At 41.2% G+C, this 24656-nt stretch overlaps 1 protein-coding gene across 5 annotated transcripts in view; it reads left to right on the forward strand.

The window, feature by feature from the left end:
- Nucleotides 1-24656, forward strand: part of DLC1 (DLC1 Rho GTPase activating protein) — a 334862-nt gene that overhangs the window by 304505 nt on the left and 5701 nt on the right. For all 5 annotated transcript variants that reach the window (XM_087874937.1, XM_087874936.1, XM_034411399.3 and 2 more), the window contains 10 exons: nucleotides 2257-2320; nucleotides 4778-6192; nucleotides 8144-8320; nucleotides 12342-12501; nucleotides 15474-15672; nucleotides 17767-17980; nucleotides 19908-20022; nucleotides 20766-20984; nucleotides 24128-24345; nucleotides 24482-24655. In XM_087874937.1, the coding sequence (XP_087731063.1) occupies nucleotides 2257-2320; nucleotides 4778-6192; nucleotides 8144-8320; nucleotides 12342-12501; nucleotides 15474-15672; nucleotides 17767-17980; nucleotides 19908-20022; nucleotides 20766-20984; nucleotides 24128-24345; nucleotides 24482-24655 (2955 nt within the window). The remainder of the gene's footprint in view (nucleotides 1-2256; nucleotides 2321-4777; nucleotides 6193-8143; nucleotides 8321-12341; nucleotides 12502-15473; nucleotides 15673-17766; nucleotides 17981-19907; nucleotides 20023-20765; nucleotides 20985-24127; nucleotides 24346-24481; nucleotide 24656) is intronic.

A 24656-nucleotide genomic window follows, 5' to 3' on the forward strand; every position in this document is an offset into this window, starting at 1 on the left:
TATTCACTCAGTCTGAACCTAATCTGTGATTCATCTAACTGTAGTTTAGGAAGGAAAAAAAAGGCCAATCTACACTATTATTTTCAGGTTACTTTTTTTTCAATAAATCAAAATTAAGATAAGCTGTGTTTGTTTAATAGTTGCTATAGGAAATAATATCATTTACATACACATGGAATGTATATTTATCCTACTTTTTAAATTAAGATCCCCAGAAATATATATTTCAGTGAGCAACTCTAGATTGAAACAAAAAAACTCAGCATTGTATCTAAATAGTAGTTACAATATGCAGAGATAACACAGAAATAGAAACATACAGCTGTACACATGTTGTAAGGGAATATGAGAAAATGACCAACTTTGGAGAGGGTGTGATGAGTTAGTGAAAATAATTGTATTAGACAAGGTAATAACACATATAAAGAACAATATGGATGCCTTTTGTCTAGAAAATGAATTTTTTTCCTTTTTGAGTTTTGTTGGTATAGGACAGTGATGGCTAACGCTTTTTCCCTTGGGTGCAGAAGGCGTGCATGCTATCACAGATAGTCTGAAACGGCCCGTTTCCGGACTTCCAGGAGGCCCGTCTTTCACCCTACCAGAGGGTCTGCGCGAGTCCTGTACTTACCTGGCATCCAAAACGGGCCATGTGGAGACTCCTGGGAGCGGAGGGGCGGCATGGGTGGGGCCAGCCGAAAATCTGCTGGCTGGAGGGAGGCGCATGTGCGGTGGAGCTGACCTAGGGCAACGACTCGCGTGCTCACAAAGATGGCTCCATGTACCACCTATGGCATGCGTGCCATAGGTTCGCCATCACGTGTATAGGACAACCAATAAAAGCTATGCCACCAACACTGGGGCTGATTGAAAGTATTTCTTTTTTGTGTGATGTCCCCAGAAAAAAAAAATCCATCTTTGCCTTGCCAGCAAGTTGTAATATGTAAATAAAAGTCATACTGGTGATAAGTTATGATTTTTGGTAGTTTGAGAGTTCACTTAACAAAGGGACCTGCCCTTTGGTTGTTAGAAAATACTTATTTTTCTTGATGATTCAGCGTATAATCCAGCAAATGGTTCCCATCAAACACAACAATCAAATATGGAATTGTGTGGTTCAGTGAGCTGCTCAACTACCAGGGTGGATTTGATTTAAATCGAGTTGATTTAAATCACAATTTAAATCATGATTTAAATCACTAGTAAAAAAGCTTGATTTAAATCAACTCGATTTAAATCATAATTTTTAAAGAGCAACTGTCATCTCTGCTACTCCTTTGACCCACTGTTGACTCACCGATAGTCCCAGTGTTGCAGAATATACAGCCTCATGCTACATAACTAAGCTCCATTTCATGCTGAATAAACTAAATTATTTATGTATCTTAAATGGAAAACTATCTTATGATAGATTTTTACCCCAAAAGTTTTATATTAAAATAAATTCGATAAAAATCAAAAAAATCCAATTTAAATCAAAAAAATCTGATTTTTTTTAATTTTTTTAAAAAAAATCATTGATTTTTATCCACCCTGTCAACTACTACTACTTCCAGAATCTAACATCCGTCCAGCTTTCTTGAAGGGAAGGAAAAAAAGGGTTCCTAAAGGATAAAATACTGCAGATCAGGTGTATCTGTGGCCCAGTAAAATCAATTGTGTAGTATTCTGCGTCGGATGGAGTGCCGATATAGAATAGCTTGATGTAAATAAAACCCTGGATTTCTGTTGGTTAAATAGCACTAACAATTCCAGATGTGCCTTGAAATTCATTGTCATTCTATTTCAATTCCACTTAGTGCTATACGAAAGCAGGTTGTTTGTTGCAGAATAATTTACTATCATCATGAATATCAAGTGCAGCATCCCTGAAGTTTTCCGTCCCTGAAAGGCACTAGTAGTTTTCCACGATGGGAATAAGAACTTCATATTTACTACATTGCAGCTGTTCCAATGTAATGACTCCTGAGTTGAACAAGTTATCCTTTATGGTTTTGATTCAGAAGGAATCTGATGTAGTAAGGATGTTTCTCTGTCCCACCCACCCACTCCACAAAATCTGGTCTCCAGCTGATGTATCATGGAGTTAATTAAACAGAAATGTTATTTTTTAGGATCTTCTTTCCCTTAGTTTCTATGTAAATAACCTTAGCGAGAGCTTCTGCAGTAATCCTTTAGTTGGAAGAGCAGGTAGCACAGAATGAATTATTTACCGTTCATCTTGTTTATTTGGTTTTTTTTTAATTCTCTCCGTAGGCGTTTAAATACTTTAAACAAGTGTGCAATGATGAAACTAGAAATCAGCCCACACAGGAAACGGGTAAGTATATTTGACAAAACTATTGCAATATTGTACATAGTTGGTGGGAATGACCCTGAAAACGCACTTGTAAACCACATCTCTATGTATTGACATAGAACAGGGTGTCAAATCAAGGCCCGCAGGCCGGATCCAACCCACAATGTGCTTAGATCTGGCCTGCTTAGAAACAGCAAAGGACCAGCCCGCGTTCCAGGCCCCCCTAGAAATAGCAAAGGACCAGCCTGCGGTGCCTCTGCCAGCGAAAATGGAGCTCGGGGGGGGCGCTGCACGAGCTCTGTTTTTGCTGGCAGAGGGCTAGCAAAACAAGCTAAAAACAAAACAAAATGGAGAAAGTGACATAGAACTGGCCACACCCACCCTGGCCCCACCTGCCATGCCCCCCCCCCCCCCGAGATCAAACACAATCCTGATGCGGCCCTCAATGAAATCGAGTTTGACAACTCTGACATAGAAGCACATCTGGTCTCTTTTTAGAGGAAGCACAACTTCTGGGAGTTGAAGTCCTCCAGGCTTAAAGTTGCCAAGGTTGGAGACCCCTGCTCTATAAACCAAGACAATACCGTTTGCATGTCTAATGTTGTACAGTGCAGGTATTGCCAATGGAAGCAACACGTTTTATCAGGCACGTTTTCAGGGTCTGGGGAGTAACACTATGCCCTAAAGGAAGAAGCCTGACCTGCCCATCCACATAACTCTTCCCCACCTCCCACCCCTTAGGAAAACACATGCAAATGGAAAGCCAAGCTTATCAGTTCTGAAAAGTTTGTGCTTTTAATTTTCTAATTTAAAAGTCAATCAGATCGTCGTGTTTTAAATTCCTCTCTCTTTTTTTTTTTCAGTCTCTAAATAAATAATTGGGGGCGGGGGGTGCCTGGAATGTAATATGGATACTGTATCCATTTCTCCAAATGCATCAAGTGAAATATTTTTAAATATCTTTTTTTCCCCCAGGTTTTTTGTTTGTTTGTTTATTTTTTATAAAAAATATCAAATCAATGCGTGAACAGTGTGGCATCTGAGTGTCATACATTCTAATACAAATAAAACTAATCAAGTTAATCATAATCCTTACATTCAGTCCGCTTATCTATTTCTAATAATAATGCATACTTATATTAAGTTATAGTCTATCATTAAGATATGTCAATATCTTAAGTGAAGCTTGAAAAGCACAATTTTATATTGCTGTGGACAAAACTGAAATAGGGAAAGGAAAGGCCTTAGCTTCAAAAAAAAATCTCTCTTGGGTCTTATTAGTTATACTTTTTAAAAAGATTTCCCCCCTGCCTTTATTATATTCATAAATAACTCAAGGTGGCAAACATTAAATGCTCCTTCCTCCTCCTATTTTCCCCATAACAACAACCCTGTGAGATATGTTGGACTGATAGAGAGAAGGACTGGCCCAAAGTCACCCAGACAGCTTTCATACCTAAAATGGGACTCGAACTCAAAGTCCTCCTGGTTTCTAATATGCTCCTTTAAACATTAGACAAAACTAGCAAACTTGCCAGACCTTTTAACATGAGCAAAGAATTCTAAGATGCTACAATTCAAACATCTCATAATTCTAGTGATGGCACAACGATTAAATTGCAGGATTGCAGGCTGCTGATTGCCAGGAGATTCAGCCCAAGGTTGACTCAGCCTTCCATCCTTCTCGGTAAATGAGGAGCCAGATTATTTGGGGTAATATTCTGACTCTGTAAACTGTTAGAGGAGGCTGAAAAGCAGGGGTGAAATCCAGCAGGTTCTGACAGGTTCTGGAGAACCGGTAGCGTAAATTTTGAGCAGTTCGGAGAACCGGCAAATACCACCTCTGGCTGGCCCCAGAGTGGGGTGGAAATGGAGATTTTGCAATATTCTTCCCCCAGGAATGGGGAGGGATGGGGTTTTGCAGTATCCTTTCCCTTGAGTGGGATGGGAATGGAGATTTTGTAGTATCCTTCCCCTCTTGAGCTCTTTGTAGGAAATCTGTTTTCCAGTCGGCATCTCTTGTTTCTGAACTTCATGGGGCTTTGCCAAGAAAGGCCTTTGGCAGCGTGTCAAAGAAGATAAAGGTTTGTGATAAGCCCGAAGGACTTTTTCTGAAGGACTTGTTTTGGAATTAATTTGGACTAAGCTGGGAATGAAGTAATTCCCAGCTGTTATAATAAAATAGTTTTGTTTGAGACTAATTGTGTCCTGTAATGACTAAGTGAGCCTAGGTCACAACACTGACTCTCAATCCTTTGAGAACAATTTAAAGTGCTGATCATCATCTATAAAACACTAAAGTTCTTAGAACCTGGGTGTGCCTAACCACACAAACTTGCCACAAATTCTTCAGTTCCCATCACTGCTTGAAGCTAGAACTTTCCAGATGGAGAAATATCTGAAATGTCCTTCTAGAAATCTTAATCAGACGTTACCCATCCCTATGTTAACTAATCATGGTACCCTATTTCATTGCAGAGTGAAGATTCAGATGAAGATGAGCCTTGTGCAATCAGTGGGAAGTGGATGTTCCAGAGAGAGAGCAAGAGGTGGTCCAGACTGGAAGAATTTAACATTTTCCCACCAAAGTTTGATATGAATTCCACATCCCCGGAAGTGGCTCATCTTAGCAATGCGACCAGTCATGAGAGCATGCTGATGGAGCAGAGTGAACATCATGAGGTAGCTTCCATCCACAGCATGAGTAGCAACAACAGCCAGCCAACTACCTCCCAGAGCGATGCAGTCACCACCAGAACAAACTCGGTCATTAGCATCACCTCTTCAGGAAAACTTGTGGAAAACGAAGGCAGCCTGCCCTCCACCAAAGAGTTATCCAGTTTCGTTTGCAACGTGAAAGCCAACGAGAAGAACACCAAATCCAAAACGAGGAGCCTGTTAAAGAGGATGGAAAGTCTGAAGATAAAAGGCTCTCATCATGGGAAAAGCAAAGCTCCTTCAAAGCTTGGCTTGATAATCAGTGGTCCGATTTTGCAAGAAGGGATGGGCGAAGAGAAACTGAAGCAACTTAATTGTGTGGAGATCTCCACCCTCAACGGCAACCACATCAATTTCCCGATGGTTCGCAAAAGAAGCGTTTCCAATTCCACGCAGACCAGCAGTAGCAGCAGCCAATCGGAGACGAGCAGTGCGGTCAGCACACCCAGTCCCATCACAAGGACACGTAGCCTGGGCGCCTACAATAAGCGCGTGGGGATGTACCTAGAAGGCTTTGATCCTTTCAACCAATCGACATTTAATGATGTCATGGAACAGAACTTTAAAAACAGGGATAGCTTTGCAGAAGACACGGTCTTTTTCATCCCTGAAGACCACAAACCTGGAACGTTTCCCAAAGCCCTCTCCAATAGCAATTTTGCACCACCAAAGAGTAGTTCGGTCAACTGGAGAACGGGAAGCTTCCACGGACACGGACATCTTTCTCTCCGGCGTGAGAACAGTTCTGACAGCTCCAAAGATATGAGCATAGGAAGGAGACGCAACTCCTCCAGTTCGGTGTGCAGTCGGCTCAGCATTTATGACAACGTGCCAGGTTCCATATTGTATTCCAGCACAGGAAATCTGGCCGATCTGGAGAATGAGGACCTCTTTCCTGAACTCGACGACATCCTGTATCACGTGAAAGGCATGCAGAAAATTGTGAACCAGTGGTCAGAGAAATTTTCTGATGAAGGGGACTCTGATTCAGCTTTGGACTCCATTTCTCCCTGCCCTTCGTCCCCCAAGCAAATCCTGCTAGATGTGGACAATGATAGGACCATCCCTAGTGACCTGGACAGCACGGGAAATTCATTGAATGAAACAGAGGAGGCTGTAGGAATCCCGGAGAGAAGGGATTCTGGGGTTGGGGCATCACTGACTCGCTCCAACAGGTCAGTGGACACAGATTTTAGTCTAAGAAGAGTAGCACGTGTGAGAATAAAGTACATGTCTGTTTATTCATATGTGCATACATATTTTTAATATTTGACTTTATTAATCAAAGGTGGGTGTTGGGCATAGAAAAGTTATTACCCTGCCTTTAATGCCAGAAGGTAGAAAAGTTCAAGGTCAAGAATCAGGTCAGCCTGTCATGCATAACTCTCGAGATTGTTTGAAGGAAGCTTCAAGACTTTATGAAATGAAAAGTAAATTTAAAATGCCTTTCATATTTACTAAATAAACAGTCGAGGCAGGGGAAAAAGAGCAATTTGAAACAGTGCCATGAAATCTGCTTGTTCATCCTTGTTTCTTCTGTGGGAGATGACTTCCAAACATAATTTTAAAATATGCAGTGATGGGAGGCATCAAGAAAAGTTTTCAGTATTCATGTTTTCCAAAAAGAAGATAAATACGGTAGGCATGTTCTTGAAAAGCTACAGATGGATGCAGCCAGAAGCCATCCACTGGGTTGGAAATGGTTTACCTCAGAATATTTTTGGCTTGATAAAGGATAGTGCAATATATTCTTACATTACAGCTGTGATGTTTTAATTTTTCTAAAATAATCAAACTGGTAATTTTTTTAGACAAGATTTTTATTACTTGGCGATTATGTTGCAGAAGCTTTATAGAAATTAATTGCCTTTTCCTTAAGCTACAACATTGTCTATAAAAAGGGATGAGCAGATTCTACGGTAGGAGTGACACAAAATAATTCTTAATTACTTTCCATAGAATAAGAAAAGTTTAATTATCCAAGTGTGGTGGTGTAGCTGGCTAATATTACTGATTAGGTTATCATTGAATGCCAAATTATTTTTTTTCTGTTATGTTCTGTGTCATGGATTATCTGAGAAACACTGGATACAAGGAGACTTAGGTTATGCCAAGTTGTTGCATGTTAGAATGTCTAGATAACTCTTCCTCCTCTGTCATTTTATTACAAAATCCTTTGAGAAAAATTTGATCCAGATTCATGAATTCTTTGTTCAGATGTTTGTGTTCAGGTAAACAAATCAAATTTAAATTTTCTCTATTTGGTTTATCAACATGCATACTTTCAATGGGGTCAGTGCAGATAAAATTCTTACAGTATAAACAGTGTCTTAAGTACAGTAATATTCCAACATTTGACAATTCAAACAAACTCTAGTGCCATACATTCTGCACAAATAGATTTAAAAAATTAATATCGTAGAAATCTGAGATTCTGAAGCAAGATTGTTTAATAATTCCCATAGGCAAGTCTATACAGGTAGTCCTCGACTTATGACCACAACACAGCCCAAAATTTCTGTTGCTAAGTGAGACTTGTGTTAAGTGAGTTTTGCCCCATTTAACAACCTTTCTTGACACAGTTGTTAAGTGAATCACTGCAGTTGATAAGTTAGTAATCCGGCTGTTAAGTGAATCTGGCTTCCCCATTGACTTTGCTTGTCAGAAGGTCGCAAAAGGTGATCACGTGACCCCCGGGACACGTCATAAATATGAACCGCTTGCCCAGCATCTGAATTTTGATCACGTGATCATAGGGATGCTGCAAAGGTCATAACTGTTAAGGTCGTAAGTCGCTTTTTCAGCGCCGTTGTAACTTTGAACGGTCGCTAAACGACCTGTTGTAATTCAAGGACTACCTGTATTGGGATACAATTCCAAACCACTCAGTTGCTTCGGCTTTCCATATGTTTAAACCCAGTGGTGGGTTGCCCCCGGTTTGAACCGGTTCGCAAGAACCGGTAGTAAAACCGGCGGGAAGCTCCACCCACCACCCCGGATGTCGTCATAGGCGATCTACGCATGCGATCCCATTGCGAACCGGTAGTAAAGGTAAGTAGAACCCACCCCTGTTTAAACCCTTTGTAGTTCACAGTCACTCAGTGTTGTTTCTTTCTGTTTTTAAAGGCAAAGAATGAGGTGGCATAGCTTTCAGAGTTCCCATCGACCCAGCTTGAGTTCAGTTGCCTTACAGATTGACTGCCAGTCCGTTGCGCAGATGAACTTGCTGCAGAAGTATTCCCTTCTGAAATTAACTGCACTCTTGGAGAAATACACACCTTCCAACAAACATGGTTTCAGCTGGTAAGGAACTGTGTGCATCTCTAGCAAGCCTGTGACTAGTCAGAACCTACAAATAATAGGACCTACGAATCATAAGACTTACTGTTAATTCTTGAGTCTGGATTCCTATCCAACCCAACTGATTTTTTTTTTTAAGGGAGGAAGTACATTGGCTCTGAAGGATAAGTATTGGTTTTTTAAATACCTATAGGGAAGATTTTCACAACTAAAGGGTATCAGTTGTTAATAAATCTGTATCCTATTGGAACTCCAATTTGCTGATAAATGCATGATCATTACCTTAAAACAGGCATGGACAGGCTGATGCTCTCTAGATATTTTATTTATTGTTCCCAAGTCTTTTACCAATGGCCATGAAAATTGGATAAAATCCAGAACATTTGACAGAAACTGCCTGGCCTTAACAGGGACGCGGTGGCTCCATGGCTAAGACGCTGAGCTTGTCGATCGAAAGGTCGGCAGTTCAGCGGTTTGAATCCCTGGTGCCGCGTAACGGGGTGAGCTCCCCTTACTTGTCCCAGCTTCTGCCAACCTAGCAGTTCGAAAGCACGTAAAAAATGCAAGTAGAAAAATAGGGATTATCTTTGGTGGGAAGGGAACAGCGCTCTGTGCGCCTTTGGCATTGAGTCATGCCGGCCACATGACCACGGAGACGTCTTCGGACAGCGCTGGCTCTTCGGCTTTGAAACGGAGATGAGCACTGCCCCCTAGAGTCAGGAATGACTAGCACATATGTGTGAGGGGAACCTTTACCTTTACCTTTTTTACCTGGCCTTAAGGGTTACATTAGAATATACAAACATTCACGTCCATTGGCTAAATAGATGAAAAATGTTTGTTTTTAAATAAATCACTTCATAATTTCCATTTGTAACACCCAAAAGGTACAAATAATTTTTTCAGGGGGTATCAAATTTAATTGCTACTTCAACATCTGGCTGACCCTTTTTCCTCCCCTCCCCCCTCCCTTTTGTCTAGGACTGAGTATTTTAAGTCCATCATCAAAGTTCTTCCTATTCAAATGCTATTATTAAGGGAACCTGCGCTAAATTCAGAAGTTGTTTGTCCTGAAGGACCGAAATAAGCGCTGAGCGGTTTGCATGCTTGAGATTCTCGGCGGGCGTCGTAATATGTGTCTGTTTCATTTTTCCATTGCATTCCACCCCTGTGTATTTTAACCAAATGAAAGCTACGCATAGGCTTATATCAATAACACGCTTTCAAACCGTGGAAATATAAATGGGGCGGGGTGCTCGCATGTGAACTAGTCATTCATAGACCTAAAAATAAGCATCCCATTGAGTTAGAATTTCTTTGGCTTTTGACATTCCCAGGTCTGCCGAAAGCTTTTGGTTGCTCTCCACTAAAAATTCTTAAAACGATTTAAGTAAAATAGCAAGGCTCTGATTTATGGGATAGTTGAAAGCAACCGGAAAGGCCTTTTTACCCAAGTGGGTAAGAAGAGGTGGTTGGAAAGGAAGAGGCCGGGGAGGGAGAGGGGGGAGGGGGGTCGAGTGGGGGCTGTGTCTGAAAAGGCCATTTGTCGAAATGAAGTTTATTTCTGGCAAACACCCATGTATTACATCAATTTCCTGCTGTGACACAAGCTGCTGGGTGGTAGAACATGTTTGAGAGCTTTCTAAAGCAAACCATTTAGTACACAAAACGTCCATTGTTCACGTGTCCATCTTCTCTCAAGAGTCCTGAACAAGCAAAGATTATAAAGGGTCATTGACTGCTAGATCTGTATTTGATTCTTATTTGTGTTGTCAGGGCCACCCTCATTTTCTCCTCTTACCTATTGACCTGGCAGATTAACTAAGCAATTACTACTATATTCATTGATTTATTCTCTTGGTAAAGCTCTTAAGACTTCTTTTTTTTTTTTTTTAATGTGAGCAGCTAATTTGTTCTGGTGTGGCCCCAAAATTCAAAATGGATTTTGTTTTTTGTTTTTTAAAAAAAAGTCTGTACTGGTATTGGCCTGGTGGAGGGAAATGATTTGCTAAGTGAATGGATGGATTTTTTCAAAGGAAAGACAAGTCAACTCGCGGAAAAGACAACAGCTTTAGTTTAGACGGCGATGATGCGGACGGAGAGTGTATTGGCTTGCTTTTCGAAGCTCTGCTGCTGAATTTTTGAAAACAAACGAAGGAAATGCTGACTCTCCAAGTTATTGCAAATTTCTATTTTATTTTAAAATAAATTTTTATTTGAGTATAAATATTAAAAAAACATAACATAACATATACACAACAAACATTTATACAACATATAAACGAAAAGATTATGTTTCCTTCTTAAGCATTTTTTCAAAGTGACATTCTACTTACAATATATTTCTTCACCTCTCCTTAATCTAATAACATTTTTTTTAAAAATCGGTAATATTTCCCCCTATATTTTTTGTTTATTTCTCATTTTTAACCAATTATACCAATTGTTCCATATTTTGTAATAATCTGATTCTTCTCTTTTTTGTATTTCTTTGGTTAACCTATCCATTTCAGCGCATTCTAGACTTTTTTCTATTAATTCTAATTAATTAATTAATTATTAAGTTATTGCAAATTTCTATTGCCCTATGTGGCTACTATTGAAATATTGTGGAAATGCAGATCCAAAAACTCCTTGTTGCCAATACTGGCAGTCCTCGAATTTATGACGACCACAATTGAGCCCAGAATTGATGTTGCTAAGTGAGAAATTCGTTAAGTGAGTTTTGCCCGATTTAAACATTTTCTTGCCACATTTGTTAAGTGAATCTGGCTTCCTTGTTGACTTTGCTTGTCAGAAAGTCAAAAAAGGGGATCAGTGACCCTGGGACACTGCAACCGTCATAAATATGAATCAGTTGTCATGCACTAGAATGTAAATCACATGACCATGGGGATGTTACAACAGTCATAAGTATGAAAAATGGTCATAAGTGCAGTTGTAACTTGAAACGGTCACTAAATGAACTGTTGCAAGTCAAGGACTACTTGTAATAATAATTTCTACCTCAGTCTTAGACTGTGAATCTAACTATAGATTGCATGATGATGATGATGATGGTAGAAGACTTCGAAGTAATAGCTAAAGGAGTCCCACAGTATCTGGAAATATTGCATTTATGAGACCTAAATATCCTAATTTTAAACAAAACCATCCTTCTTGGAATTGTTTATATTCTTAGATGCTGGTTTGAATTATTAAGTTTCCGTCCGTCTTAACTGTTAATCTAAGCGTAGATTACTCACACAATATAAGATAACAATAACAGCACTGATTAAAGTGCAGATAGTCCTCGACTTACGACCACAATTGAGCCCCAGATTTTAGTTGCCAAGTGAGACTTTTGTTAAGTGAATTTTGCCCCCTTTTTACAATCTTCCTTGCCACAGTTGTTAAGTGAATCATTGCAAGTTCTTAAATTAGTAAATTCACTTAACAAATTAGTTGTTAAGTGAATTTGGTTTTCCCCATTGACTTTGCTTGTCAGAAGGTCACAAAAGGAGACCACATGACCTGGGGATCAAACAAGGGGTCATAAATGTGAGTCAGTTCCCGAGCATCTTACTTTTGATCATGTGACCATGGAGATGCTGCAACGGTCATAAGTGTGAGTCACTTTTTTCGATGCCATTGTAACTTTGAGCAATCACTCAATGAACTGTTTTAAGTCAAGGACTACCTGTACTAATAAAACTTCTTCACGGCTTTTCTCCCTAATATTACACTTACATTTTAAGGGGTTCCCCCCCCCCCATGCCTTTTTCTTAACATCACAGAATGTTGCAAATTTCAGGGCCTTAATCGGGTTTTCTATGCTGCTATTTTCAGCCATGTGAAATGTTTCCTGGCATATTTTTTTAACCCACAGCCAAAGAGTTGGAAACAGAACCATATGGGGCATATTTGAGAGAAGCAACACATTTGAGAAGAAGCAAGAAATTGTGGGCATCCATTACTGGAGGTTTTTAAGAGGAGACTATAAAGACACACGTTTGTTTATGAGATTATTTCTGATCTTCCACAGGGCTGTGCCAAAGTTTATGAAAAGGATAAAAGTCCCAGATTATAAAGACCGAAATGTGTTTGGCGTTCCCCTAATAGTTAATGTCCAACGTACCGGACAACCTCTTCCGCAGAACATACAACAGGCGATGAGATACCTTCGTAACAACTGTTTGGATCAGGTGAGTGTCTTTGCATTGGGATCTTCTACTCTTAGAGATGTTTTGTTTTGTTTTGTTTTTATTGGATTTATATACCGCCCTACTCCCGAAGGACTCAGGGCGGTGAACAGCCACAGAATAAAACACATAAATACCAAAATTTAAAATAGAATAAAAACGAATTAAATAATTTGGCTGAGACAAATTTAAAATACCCAATAATTTAAAAACAAATTAAAATTTACATTTAAAAGGGAAAAAGATTTAGGCCAGGCCAGCTTGATGAAATAAGAAAGTCTTGAGCGCGCGACGGAAGGTGCGCAGATCCGGGATCCTCCGTATCTCCGGGGGGAGCTCGTTCCAGATCGTAGGTGCCCCCACAGAGAAGGCTCTCCCCCTAGGGGCCGCCAGTCGACATTGTTTGGCCGACGGCACCCAGAGGAGCCCCTCTCTATGGGAGCATACTGGCCGGTGGGAGGCTATTGGTGGTAGCAGGCGGTCCCGAGATGTTCATTTCCCGTTGTCTGCTAGTGCTGAGGTTGCATTGTTTAAGTTACTCTATTAGTATAGATCAGGGGTCTGCAACCTTAAACACTGAAAGAGCCATTTGGACCCGTTTCCCACAGAAAAGAAAACACCGGGAGCCACAAAATCCTTCCCGTGCCTGATTATTTCTTGAGCGGCCACAAAACTAGCATAAGTAGTTGAATTAAACGTTCTGTTTTCTTCTGAAACTTTTCTTGGATTTATCCATGGTTGGCCTATTGGGGTTTGAAAAGCTCAATAAATTGTGTGCCGGCAGGTGTCAGCCACATTGGCGGTTGTGACGCATATTTTGAGTGACAGGGAGCCGCAGCAGAGGGGTGAAAGAGCCACATGCGGCTCCAGAGCCGCAGGTTGCTGACCCCTGGAATAGATAGTTAAGTGAATATATTTATGATTAGATTGTAGTCGTGTTCCCACACACACACACACACACACACACAATTATACTATAAAACCATACTACAAAAAAGATGTTGAGACCTTGGAGAAAGTTCAGAGAAGAGCAGCTAAAATGATCAAAGGCCTGGAGACTAAAACATCCGAAGAACAGCTGCAGGATTTGGGTTTTGGCTAAAGAAGAATTAGGGGTGAGGTGACAACAATATTCCAGTATTTCAGGGGCTGCCACGAAGAAAAGTGGGGGTCAACTTATTCTACATAGCACCGGAGGGCAGAAGAAGAAATAATGATTGGAAACTAACCAAAGAGAGAAACAACCTGGAATTAAGGAGAAACTTCCTAACAGTGAGGACAAATAACCAGTGGAACAGCTTGCCACCAGAAATCATGGGCATCCATCACTGGAGGCTTTTAAGAGGAGACTAGACAGCCACTTACCTGAAATAGTATAGGTTCTCCTGCTTGAACAGAGGGCTGGACTAGAAGACCTCCAATGTCCCTTCCAGTTCTATTCTATTCTAAATATGTCGAAAAGATCTATGTCCAAATATCAATGTCTAGGCCAGGGGTGTTAAACTCAAATTTCATTGAGGGCCACATCAGGGTTGTATTTGATCTCGGGGGGGGCGTGGCCATCTTAACGTCATTCGTGTAGGCGCCTGTGGTGGCCCGAACGCTTTGCCAGCAAAAACAGGTTCCCGAGCTCCGTTTTTGGCTGTGACGGCCTCCTGCAACCGTCTGCCAGTGAAAATGGAGCCCGTTTTCGCTGGCAGAGGCACCGAGGGCCAGTCCTTCGCTGTTTTCAGAACGGCTCTGCAGACCAGATCTAAGCACCTTGAGTTTGACACCTCTTGTCTAGGCCATCTAACCATTGAAGCACAGCACTGTTTCTATTTTTTTTAAAAAAAAATACTGGACTGCTATATGCCCTCAGCTAACAACCGAGTGTATATACAGGTAAACCTCAACTTACAACAGTTAGTTTAGTGACCATTCAAAGTTACAATGGCATTGAAAAAGGTGACATCACTATTTTTCAGTTATGACCTTTGCAGCTCCCCATGATCACGTGATCAAAATTCAGATGCGGAGCAACTGGTTCATACTTACGACCGTTGCTGTGTCCCGAGGTCATGTGATCACTTTTTGCGACCGTCTGACAAGCAAAGTCCATGGAAAAGCCAGATTCACTTACCAACCGGGTTGCTAACTTGTCAGCTGCAAAGCCAGATTCACTTAACAACTGAGGCAAGAAAGGTCGTAAAATGAAGCAAAACTGACTTAAGAAATGTCTTACTTAACAACAGAAATTCTGGGCTCAATTGTGGTCGTAAGTCGAGGAACTACCTGGACATTACCCGTGTTATGGGGTTCTACTAATCTAGGTGAAATGTTAATTTATATTGCTATTCCATGTATGATATGTCATGCACTAAATCTGGGGTCAGCAACCTTAAACAGTCAAAGAGCCACAAACGTCCTAACCGGAAGCCCCCTGTTCAATTCTGGAGCCAACCGGAAGTCCGGTTCCCCCATCATAGAGTTTCCTCCTAGCACGGCGTCCTTCCTCCTCTGCCAACCGGAGATCTGGTTCTCCCACCATAGAGTCCCCTCCTGCGCAGCATCCTTTTTCCTCTACCAGTCCTAACCGAAAGCCCTATCAATTGTGGAGCCGACTGGCAACAGGGAGCCGCAGCAGAGGGATGAAAGAGCCACATGTGGCTCCAGAGCTGCAGGTTGCTGACTACTGCACTAAATAAATAAATAAGTCCCCTAAACACTTTACCTCTCCTATACAGGTATCCTAGCAAAAAGAGCTAATAGTATAATTCCAGACCGGCCTGTGTGTAGTACTTTTTAATGCAGTGAGACATGATTTTTCACATCAGGATTAATGTAACGAAATATAGAGAGGGTTTGTATGTACGGCCTATTATTTACTCACCAAAATCAGATCTTGAATTTAATCCCAGTGCCACAGGTAAAAAGTGTTATTGGTAACAGCTTCCTGTTTTGTCTAATGCGAACGCTTTCCTTTCGTCGCACAGGTTGGCCTTTTCCGAAAATCTGGAGTGAAGTCAAGAATCCAGGCGTTACGACAAATGAATGAGAACGCAATAGGCAAAGTCAATTATGAAGGCCAGTCTGCTTACGATGTGGCCGACATGCTCAAACAGTATTTCCGCAACCTGTCGGAACCTCTCATGACCAACAAACTTTCAGAGACGTTCTTACAGATCTACCAGTGTAAGTCACTCATGTTCGTAGTTTCAGTCGTTCCCAAATATTCCCCTTTCCTCTAGCACAGACAAAGGAATGATTTTTAATGTAACTCGTAGTTTTATTGGGTTTTATGCATTTTACTTTTATGCATTTTGTTTGATTATATACATTGCCCAGAGTCACTATATGAGATGGGCAGCTGTCAACAAATGTAATAAATGAATAGGTCCATATAAGGTCAGCCGATGCTGCTGTTTTTAACAGGGAGCTTTAATCCATTGATTGGTGGAGGAGTTATCATTTCCAGAATATACATTTCCGTGGATTTATGTTCCCCTCTGTAAGAGTATGAAGCAGACTCCTTGTCCTGACAAAAAACCCTTTTTATTAAGTAACTGTAAGAATTTCCCACCTCCAAGAAGAATTTACTACGGTGGTTTGTAACTGTTGTATTTTGGGAAGATCTTGTTCTGACCGAGGCTTCCGAAGAGCATGAAGCAGACTCCTTGTCCCGACAAAAAACCTCTCATTCACATCCAGCAAAGTCTTTCAAGGGAGAATTTACAGTCACAGACCTTATCTGGCTTGGACAGCTGCCAGGCCGATATCTTCAAAACTTCAAACCAAGAAATCTCTGAGAGTCACGAACCAATTAAGTGAACTAATTGTCTCCTACAAACTCCACTCCCCTTTCGCTCCTCTTTTATTCCCTCTGGGAGGGGCCATTCATCGTCCACCTGTGGCCTTACTCCCAAGGCGACCCTTGTTCTTTAGCTGTTCCCTTCGTCTGGCAACTCTGTGCATGCGCACACTGAGAACAGGCTCCAGCTGTTTGTCTGCCTCACTGATGTCTGACTCAGAAGGGAGCTGAAAACTGGCATATGGCTCTGGCCCCCTCTCTGCCTCCGTCGCAGAGCCCTCATCAGAGCCTTCCCCAGACTCCAGGACTGGCCTATGTTCCTCCCCAACCTCCTCACTGTCCGAATCTGCTGCCAGCTCCACAATGATACTCCACAATGTATCTTTCCTTTAGTGTACCAAAGTGTACACTAAAGTTTACCGAAATATATCAGCTTCTCTTCCAACTTTGTTCCCTTTTATCAAATTTTATGCAGTAAACCAAGGCAAAGTGTGGCATTAGAGTATTTGTAACCAACGCATTGTATGGTGGTCATCTCTACAACTCCCACAGAGAGGGCCTCCTCAGGGTGCCATCAGCCAAACAATGTAGGCTGGTGACCCCCAGGGGGAGGGCCTTCTCTGTGGGGGCTCCTACCCTCTGGAATCAGTTGCCCTCTGAGATAAGGAGAATCCAAGACCTCGGTGCCTTCCGTCGTGCCCTTAAAACCCATCTTTTCCAGCAAGCCGGGCTGGCTTAAGAAGAAATTTTTAAATTCTTTTAATCGGTTTGTGATTTCTTAACTTTTGGGCCAAATTTATATATATTTTTAACTGTTTTTAATATTTGTATTCTATGTTCTTATCTTGGCTGTACACCGCCCTGAGTCCTTAGGGAGAAGGGCGGTATATAAATTGGAAATTAAATTAAATTATTAAATTAAAATTAAACTACAAATTCTTTTCTTTGCTCTGTCATCGTTCATCTGTTTGTTGAAGCACAGCTGGATATTTTGTTGGGTCAAATCAGATATACATTTAAGGGCTACTTATTTTAAATTGGCTTTCCAGTTGAGGAATATGCTTCACTGGTGTATCTTTATTTCAGTTCTTGTTCGATGGACTTTAATGATAAAGTATCTGTTGTTATGCCTGATTCATAAACTAGATTACATAAATCTAATTTGTAAAAGCCCTTTTTTAGCTGTTCTGCTGCTCTCCAAATTAAATTCTAAATTTAACTCTGGCATATTCAGGGCTTTGTTTTAACCTTGAGTCTCTGGCTAAGCAGGAAATACCTGAGGGCAGTTATGCTGTTGACCCAAAAAAAAAAAATGAACATTCTTTCATTTACCATGAATGGTATGCAGCACACTAAAGGAAATTGCTTGAGACTAAAGTCAAAAATAGCCAAAGTTAAAGAGTTTGCTTTGGGATGCATTCATGCTGCATGGGTGGAAAAATCAATGAGCTGATGAGAGGACTTCTAATTTTGTGCAGATGTGCCAAAAGACCAGCGCCTCCAGGCAATCAAGGCGGCCATTATGCTTCTACCAGATGAGAACCGAGAAGTCCTACAGATTCTTCTGTATTTTCTGAGTGACGTCACAGCTGCTGTGAAAGAAAACCAGATGACGCCAACAAATCTGGCCGTGTGCTTAGCACCTTCTCTTTTCCACCTGAACACCCTTAAAAGAGAAAATTCATCTCCAAGGTGAGTCTCCATATTGGTTCTACCCAAGTTCCAGCACTAGTGGGTTGCTACCCCGTTGAAGAAGCTTTTGCTTTTAACTCTGTCGTTCTTTTTTACAGGGGGGGGGGCGCGAGGGGCAAAATGTTTCTACCAAACTGCTTTGTATTTCATTTTCCATCCTGAAAAAATTACAAGATATTGGGTTTTATTTATGTAGGGCTATGATTTGTAAACCACCAATTTCAGAGATTGGGGATACAGGGACGCGGTGGCTCAGTGGCTAAGACGCTGAGCTTGTCGGATCGAAAGGTCGGCAGTTCAGCGGTTCGAATCCCTAGTGCCGCGTAACGGGGTGAGCTCCCGTTACTTGTCCCAGCTTCTGCCGACCTAGCAGTTCGAAAGCCCGTAAAAAATGCAAGTAGAAAAAGAGGGACCACCTTTGGTGGGAAGGTAACAGTGTTCCGTGCGCCTTTGGCATTTAGTCATTTGGCCACATGACCACAGAGACGTCTTCAGACAGTGCTGGCTCTTTGGCTTTGAAACGGAGATGAGCACCGCCCCCTAGAGTCAGGAACGACTAGCACATATGTGCGAGGGGAACCTTTACCTTTACCTAATTTCAGAGACTGAGCATTGCATGTTATCATGCCCATATGTCATCTCTCAGTTCTTTTGCCAAAGAAATTTGCTCATCACCTGTATGTGAAGGTTTTAGAATCGTAAAACTGGACGGGACCTCAGAAGTCTTCTAGTCCAGCCCCGTTCAAGACAAGAAACTTATTCCATCCCAGTCAAATGGTTATCCAGTCTACATCGATATTTCAAAAATTGATCAAAGCCTGGTCAAAAGAGGTTGGTTTTGACTCGTAAATTATCTTAACGTTATATAAAAATAATTAAAAAGACAGTCCGATGAATAAAGAACTAAATAAATAAATAAATAAATAAATAAAAAGAATAAAGACTAAAGAACAAAAACACCACTCATTGTCGTGAGTGGTGTTTTGTAGGTGGTTGGCCAGAAGTTACCAAAATTGTAGAAACCTTTTGGGAAAAGTGTATTTTCTAAAACTAGCTAATAACACCATTTTTTTTTTTTGGAGTAGTACCATAAAATTATATATTAATAGAAAGATAATTTAATCAAGAATGTAATGCAAATAACTTTTATGAAGGATTTGCTATTAGAATAGCAGTTACAGTAGAAAGAAGAAAAGTGAAACATGAAGAAAAAATTAGATATACAAAAATGATCACCATAGAAAAAATGAGATATACAAAAATTATCACCGGGTCAGTTAATACTTAGTTGGGTAATGTTTAGCATGAATTACGGCCTTACAACATCTTCCCATGGAGTGAACCAAGTATTTTAGTTCTGCAGCCGTTATAATGTGAAACCAAGATTGAATGATGGCTTCTATTAACTGGGTTTTATTGCTGGGTTGCTTCTGACTAACAAGTTTCTTTAGTCGGCTCCGTAGATTTTCAATTGGGTGAAGATCTGGGCTATTCCCAGGCCATTCCAGCAATGGAATAGGATTATCTCGAAACTCCAAAACAAAAAAAAAGTGGTGTTATTAGCCATCAAACCTCAAAAATACACTTTTCCCAAAAGGTTTCCACAATTTTGGCCACTCCTGCAGGTGGTTTTTAATTTCCACATAAGATTGCAAAGGAGATCAATGGGGCTTACTTCTATTTCAGTACATATAGTTGTGGATTATGAGAACATTAATCAGGGTCATTTCCATCCATTATATTACCCATGACAAGTAGAAATCCATGAGAGAAGCTGAAAATAAATACACTTACAGGCAGATAATCAGATATAAAAATAGGTTTTAGGTGCAGTCGCTACCATTTGCTTTAATTATTCATTTACATCCCAGACCATTAGTGCATTCTGATCTGCTTTTATTGATTAGACTTGTTCATTCGTTGACAGGGTAATGCAAAGGAAACAGAGTCTGGGCAAACCAGATCAGAAAGACCTAAATGAGAATTTGGCTGCAACTCAAGGCTTAGGCCACATGATTGCTGAGTGTAAGAAGCTTTTCCAGGTGAATATTTTGTCTATTTGCTCATTTTTAACATCTTGAACTAATATTCTGTAGAGGTTGTATCTTTGTTCTTGGCACCTAATGTTTTTTTTCTGGCTGCTGCCCTTGCTGGAATGCAACGTAAGGGCTTACAACGGGCAACTGTCAAAAACTGCACTATTCCCACTTAAAAATAATTTGTGATTTCTAACTCTGTGTGTGTGTGTGTCTGTGTATGTGTGTCTGTGTCTGTGTATGTGAGTTTGGGTTTGTGTGCATGCAGTGATGGTAGAACTCAGTGGTGAAAGCCAAACTTTTTTACTACCGGTTCTGTGGGTGTGGCTTGGTGGGTATGGCTTGGTGGGCGTGGCAGAGGAAGGATACTGCAAAATCCCCATTCCCTCCCCACTCCAGGGGAAGGATACTGCAAAATTCTCATTCCCTCCCCACTCCAGGGGGAAGGACATTGCAAAAACTCCATTCCCACCATACTCTGGGGCCACCCAGAGGTGGTATTTGCCGGTTCTTCGAATTACTCAAAATTTCTGCTACCGGTTCTCCAGAACCTTTCAGAACCTGCTGGATTTCACCCCTGGTAGAACTATATCATATTTCTGGGGATATTAGATATGGTCCTGCTGACACTAAAACACTACAATATTAGTTACAGCCACTTTCAGAACAAAGAAAACAACGCAAATGTCCGCTCATCATGTGAACCTCCAATTATTTACTCCTTGTTTTATTCATTTCCTGACTCTTAGATCCCAGAAGAAATGAGCAGATGTCGGAATTCTTATACAGAACAAGATCTTAGACCTCTCAGCTTTGAGGACTTGGGACAAACTAACAACTCAGAGTCTGCCGGTTATCATTCTTACATCCAGGACTGTATGGATGATTTTTTCAAGGAAATAAAGGATAAATTTAAGGGTTGGGTCAGTTGTCCCACCCCAGAACCAGCAGAACTTGCCTATAAAAAGGTACAGTACATTGGCATATTTCTCGTGTTTCTGCATAAATTTTAACAGACAAAATTTAGTGTATGTGGTTAATATTCCTTCAATCTCATGCGTTGTCTTTCTGTAATCTTAGATCATGCATAGATGTTTGTGTAATGCATGTATTCTAAGACATGGCATGTTTTATTTAAGACCTTTCTATCATTCTTCATTAGAATGATAGAAGAACTGAATGAAAAATGAAGGTTGTAGCAAATCCTAACATTTTGATTTGGGGTTGTCATGAGTCAACCACTGATTTAAATATTACATCTATAAAGTAATCTAATACACCACCAACAGTAGACCATTCTCCTATACCAAGCTCAATCCAGTGGTGGGTTGCCCCAGTTCACACTGTTTCTATAGAACCGGTAGTAAAACCAGCGGGAGGCTCTGCCCACCGACCCCGACGTCATCAAAATGCTTCTGCACTTGCACAGAAGAGTGTGCGCGTAAGCGAGCGAGTGCGCGCGCGCGGCCCCGTTGCAAACTGGTAGTAAAGGTAAGTAGAACCCACCCCTGGCTCAATCCCTCTGGTAATTCCAGAAAAAGATGTGGCAGGTCTATTTAATAGGCAAAAGATCAGAAAAGCTCCAGGGCCAGATGGATTGATTCCTTCTTGATGGAAATCCTTCCATTCCCCACCATACAGTCAGAGCTGAAGAAGCTTCTTGGATGAGAAACGAAACGTCTTCAAAGAAAAAATAAGAAAGCCCAGTTGCCTCTTGAAAAAGCATCTTTGGGACAACTATGACCTGGATGATTGAGAAACTCCATAGACATTCTTGATGGAAAGACTGTGCTAAAGAGCTGGCCACTGTCTTTACTCAGATTTTTAATAAATCACTGAGGGTGATTTATATCCCTTCTTGCTTTAAACGCTCTACCATCATCCTGTTTCCTAAGAAATGTCCCATCAGGGAGCTAAATGACTACAGATTGGTTGCTCTGACATCCGTATTCATGAAGACCTTCTAGATCAGAGGTCCTCAACCTTTCGGACCTCAGGGACCACTAAATTCATAATTTTAAACGGATCAGCAGACGTCGCTATCGATATGTCATTATAGTCTATTCTGCAACATCTTGACTCTCCCTTTTTTGAGGACTTTAGCTCAGCATTCAATACCATCATTCCATAAATTCTCTATATTGATCTAGCTTACTGTATCTGCTCATATGAGTAGGTGGATAATCGGGTTTTTTTGACAAATAGGAAGCAACAGATGAGGCTAGGGAAAGTTACATCTAGTACCCGTTTCCTCTACCAATGACCACCTCAAGGAAACCTTAATCCGAAGTCTGCAGACAATACAACAGTCATTGGCCTCATTTGAGATGGTGATGAGTCTGCATACAGATGGGAGGTTAAACAACTGGTGCAGGAGCTTAAATCTGGAGCTTAAAACCATAGAGATGCGTGTGGATTTTAGGAGAAACTCTTGTGTTTTACTACTTCTTATCACGTTGGACAGCATAATATCAGCAGAAGAGTCCATCAGATTTCTATAACCTCCCAGGATTTGAAAGGGACAGTTACACAGCATTAAAAAGGCACAACAAAGAATGTTCTTCCTGGGTCCACGCAGGAAGTTCAGACTGCCCCAGGAACTGTTGATACAGTTTTACAGAAGAATTGTTGAGTGTGTCATATATACTTCTATAACAGTCTGGTTTGGTACAGCAACTAAACCAGGACAGGCACAGACTCAAACGGATTGCAGAAAAAACAATTGCAACCAGCCTGCCTCCCATTGAAGATCTGTATGTTGCACAGGTCAGAAGGAGGGCTTAGAAATATCTGTAGACCCTCACATCCTGGACATAAACTGTTCTTTGCTACAGAGCATTGCAGGCCAAAACAACTAGGCACAAAGGCAGATTTTTCCGTTGGACCATCACTCTGCTGAATATCTAATTCTCACAGTGCTGTCTAATGTCTGTGTATATTTACCCATGTAGTATGGCTGTAGTATTAACATTATCATTCTTATTATCTTGTTTGCTACCCTCTCTTGTTGTCGTCATCATCATCATCATTATCATTCTTTTGGTTTGCATGTACACTGAAAGCTTTTGCACCGGAGACAAATTCTTTGTGTCACACAAATCACACTTGGCCAAATAAAATATTCTAATCCATAAATATGATAATGGCTCTCTCTCGCTCTCTCTCTGAACATTGCTAAATAAGGCCGTTGTTGTATTGTTTTGTGCAGTGTGTTCTCTGCCAAACTGGCACAAAATTTTCGTTGCGATATAGAACAATCAGAAATGACTTGATCTTTTATTTTGAATCAGTGTGGTTCCAGTGACTAAATCAATCATGATTATTCAAGGAAAGGACTGTTGCAATAAATTATTATTATTATTATTATTATTATTATTATTATTATTATTATTATTATTTTATTTCTATACCGCCCTTCTCCCGAAGGACTCAGGGCGGTGTACAGCCTATTTAAAAACACAAAACAAAATAACGATTAAAATTTAAAATCATTAAATAATTAGGCTCCAATTAAAATCCCAAAAATTTAAAATACCCCAATTTAAAATCGTTATGTTGATAGCCCGGCCTGGTGGAACAACAGGGTCTTAAAGGCACAGCGAAACACCCGGAGGTCGGAGATCTTACGTATTTCCGGGGGCAGTTCATTCCACAGGGCTGGGGCTCCCACAGAGAAGGCCCTCCCCCTGGGTGTCACCAGCCGACATAACTTGGCCGATGGCACCCTGAGGAGACCCTCTCTGTGGGAGCGGACTGGTCGGTGGGAGGCTATTGGTGGCAGAAGTCGGTCTCGAAGGTACCCGGGTCCTATGCCATGGAGCGCTTTAAAGGTGGTAACCAACACCTTGAATCGCACCCGGAAGACCACTGGGAGCCAGTGCAGCTCGCGCAGGAGGGGTGTCACGTGGGCGCAATGAGTTGCACCCATAACCACCCGCGCGGCCGCATTCTGGACCAGTTGGAGCCTCCGAGTGCTCTTCAAGGGGAGCCCCATGTAGAGAGTATTACAATAGTCCAGCCGGGAGGTGACAAGGGCGTGAGTGACCGTGCGCAGGGCATCCCGATCCAGAAATAAAGATGATTAAACTCTTTAGCATCGATGTACTTGCAGGTTTGTGAAGGTCCACCTCTGCGGCTGTGGAAATCCGTGGTTGAAATCCCCGCGACGCCTGAAGAAGTATTAAACCGTATCGTTAAAGAGCAGCATCTTTGGGATGAAGATCTTTTAGATGCTAAAGTCATTGAGACTTTGGATAGCCAGACTGATGTTTACCAATTTGTACAAAACAATATGGCGCCACACCCAGCAAGAGACTGTGTCCTCCTCAGGTAACTATTCAGACTGTATCCATAAAACAACTTTCTTAAGATTTGGCAGCTGGGAATAAAAACACATTTGGATAAGCTTGCTCACCTTCCTTTCACCCTCATCCATTCTTACAGAAGTTGTGCTTGATTCTAACAGGACTTGGAGGACCAATCTCTCTAAGGGAGCATGCGCGCTCTTAAGTTTCTCAGTGGAACATGACCGTGCGCCCGTCCTTGGTATTAGAGTGAATGTGCTGTTGTCCAGGTATCTTATTGAACCTTGCGGGATAGGAAAATCCAAACTCACCTATATGTGTCGAATTGATTTAAGG

The sequence above is a fragment of the Pantherophis guttatus genome, chromosome 8, assembly GCF_059756535.1.
Source record: "Pantherophis guttatus breed Tessera chromosome 8, ASM5975653v1, whole genome shotgun sequence".
Taxonomy (NCBI): Eukaryota; Metazoa; Chordata; class Lepidosauria; order Squamata; family Colubridae; genus Pantherophis; species Pantherophis guttatus.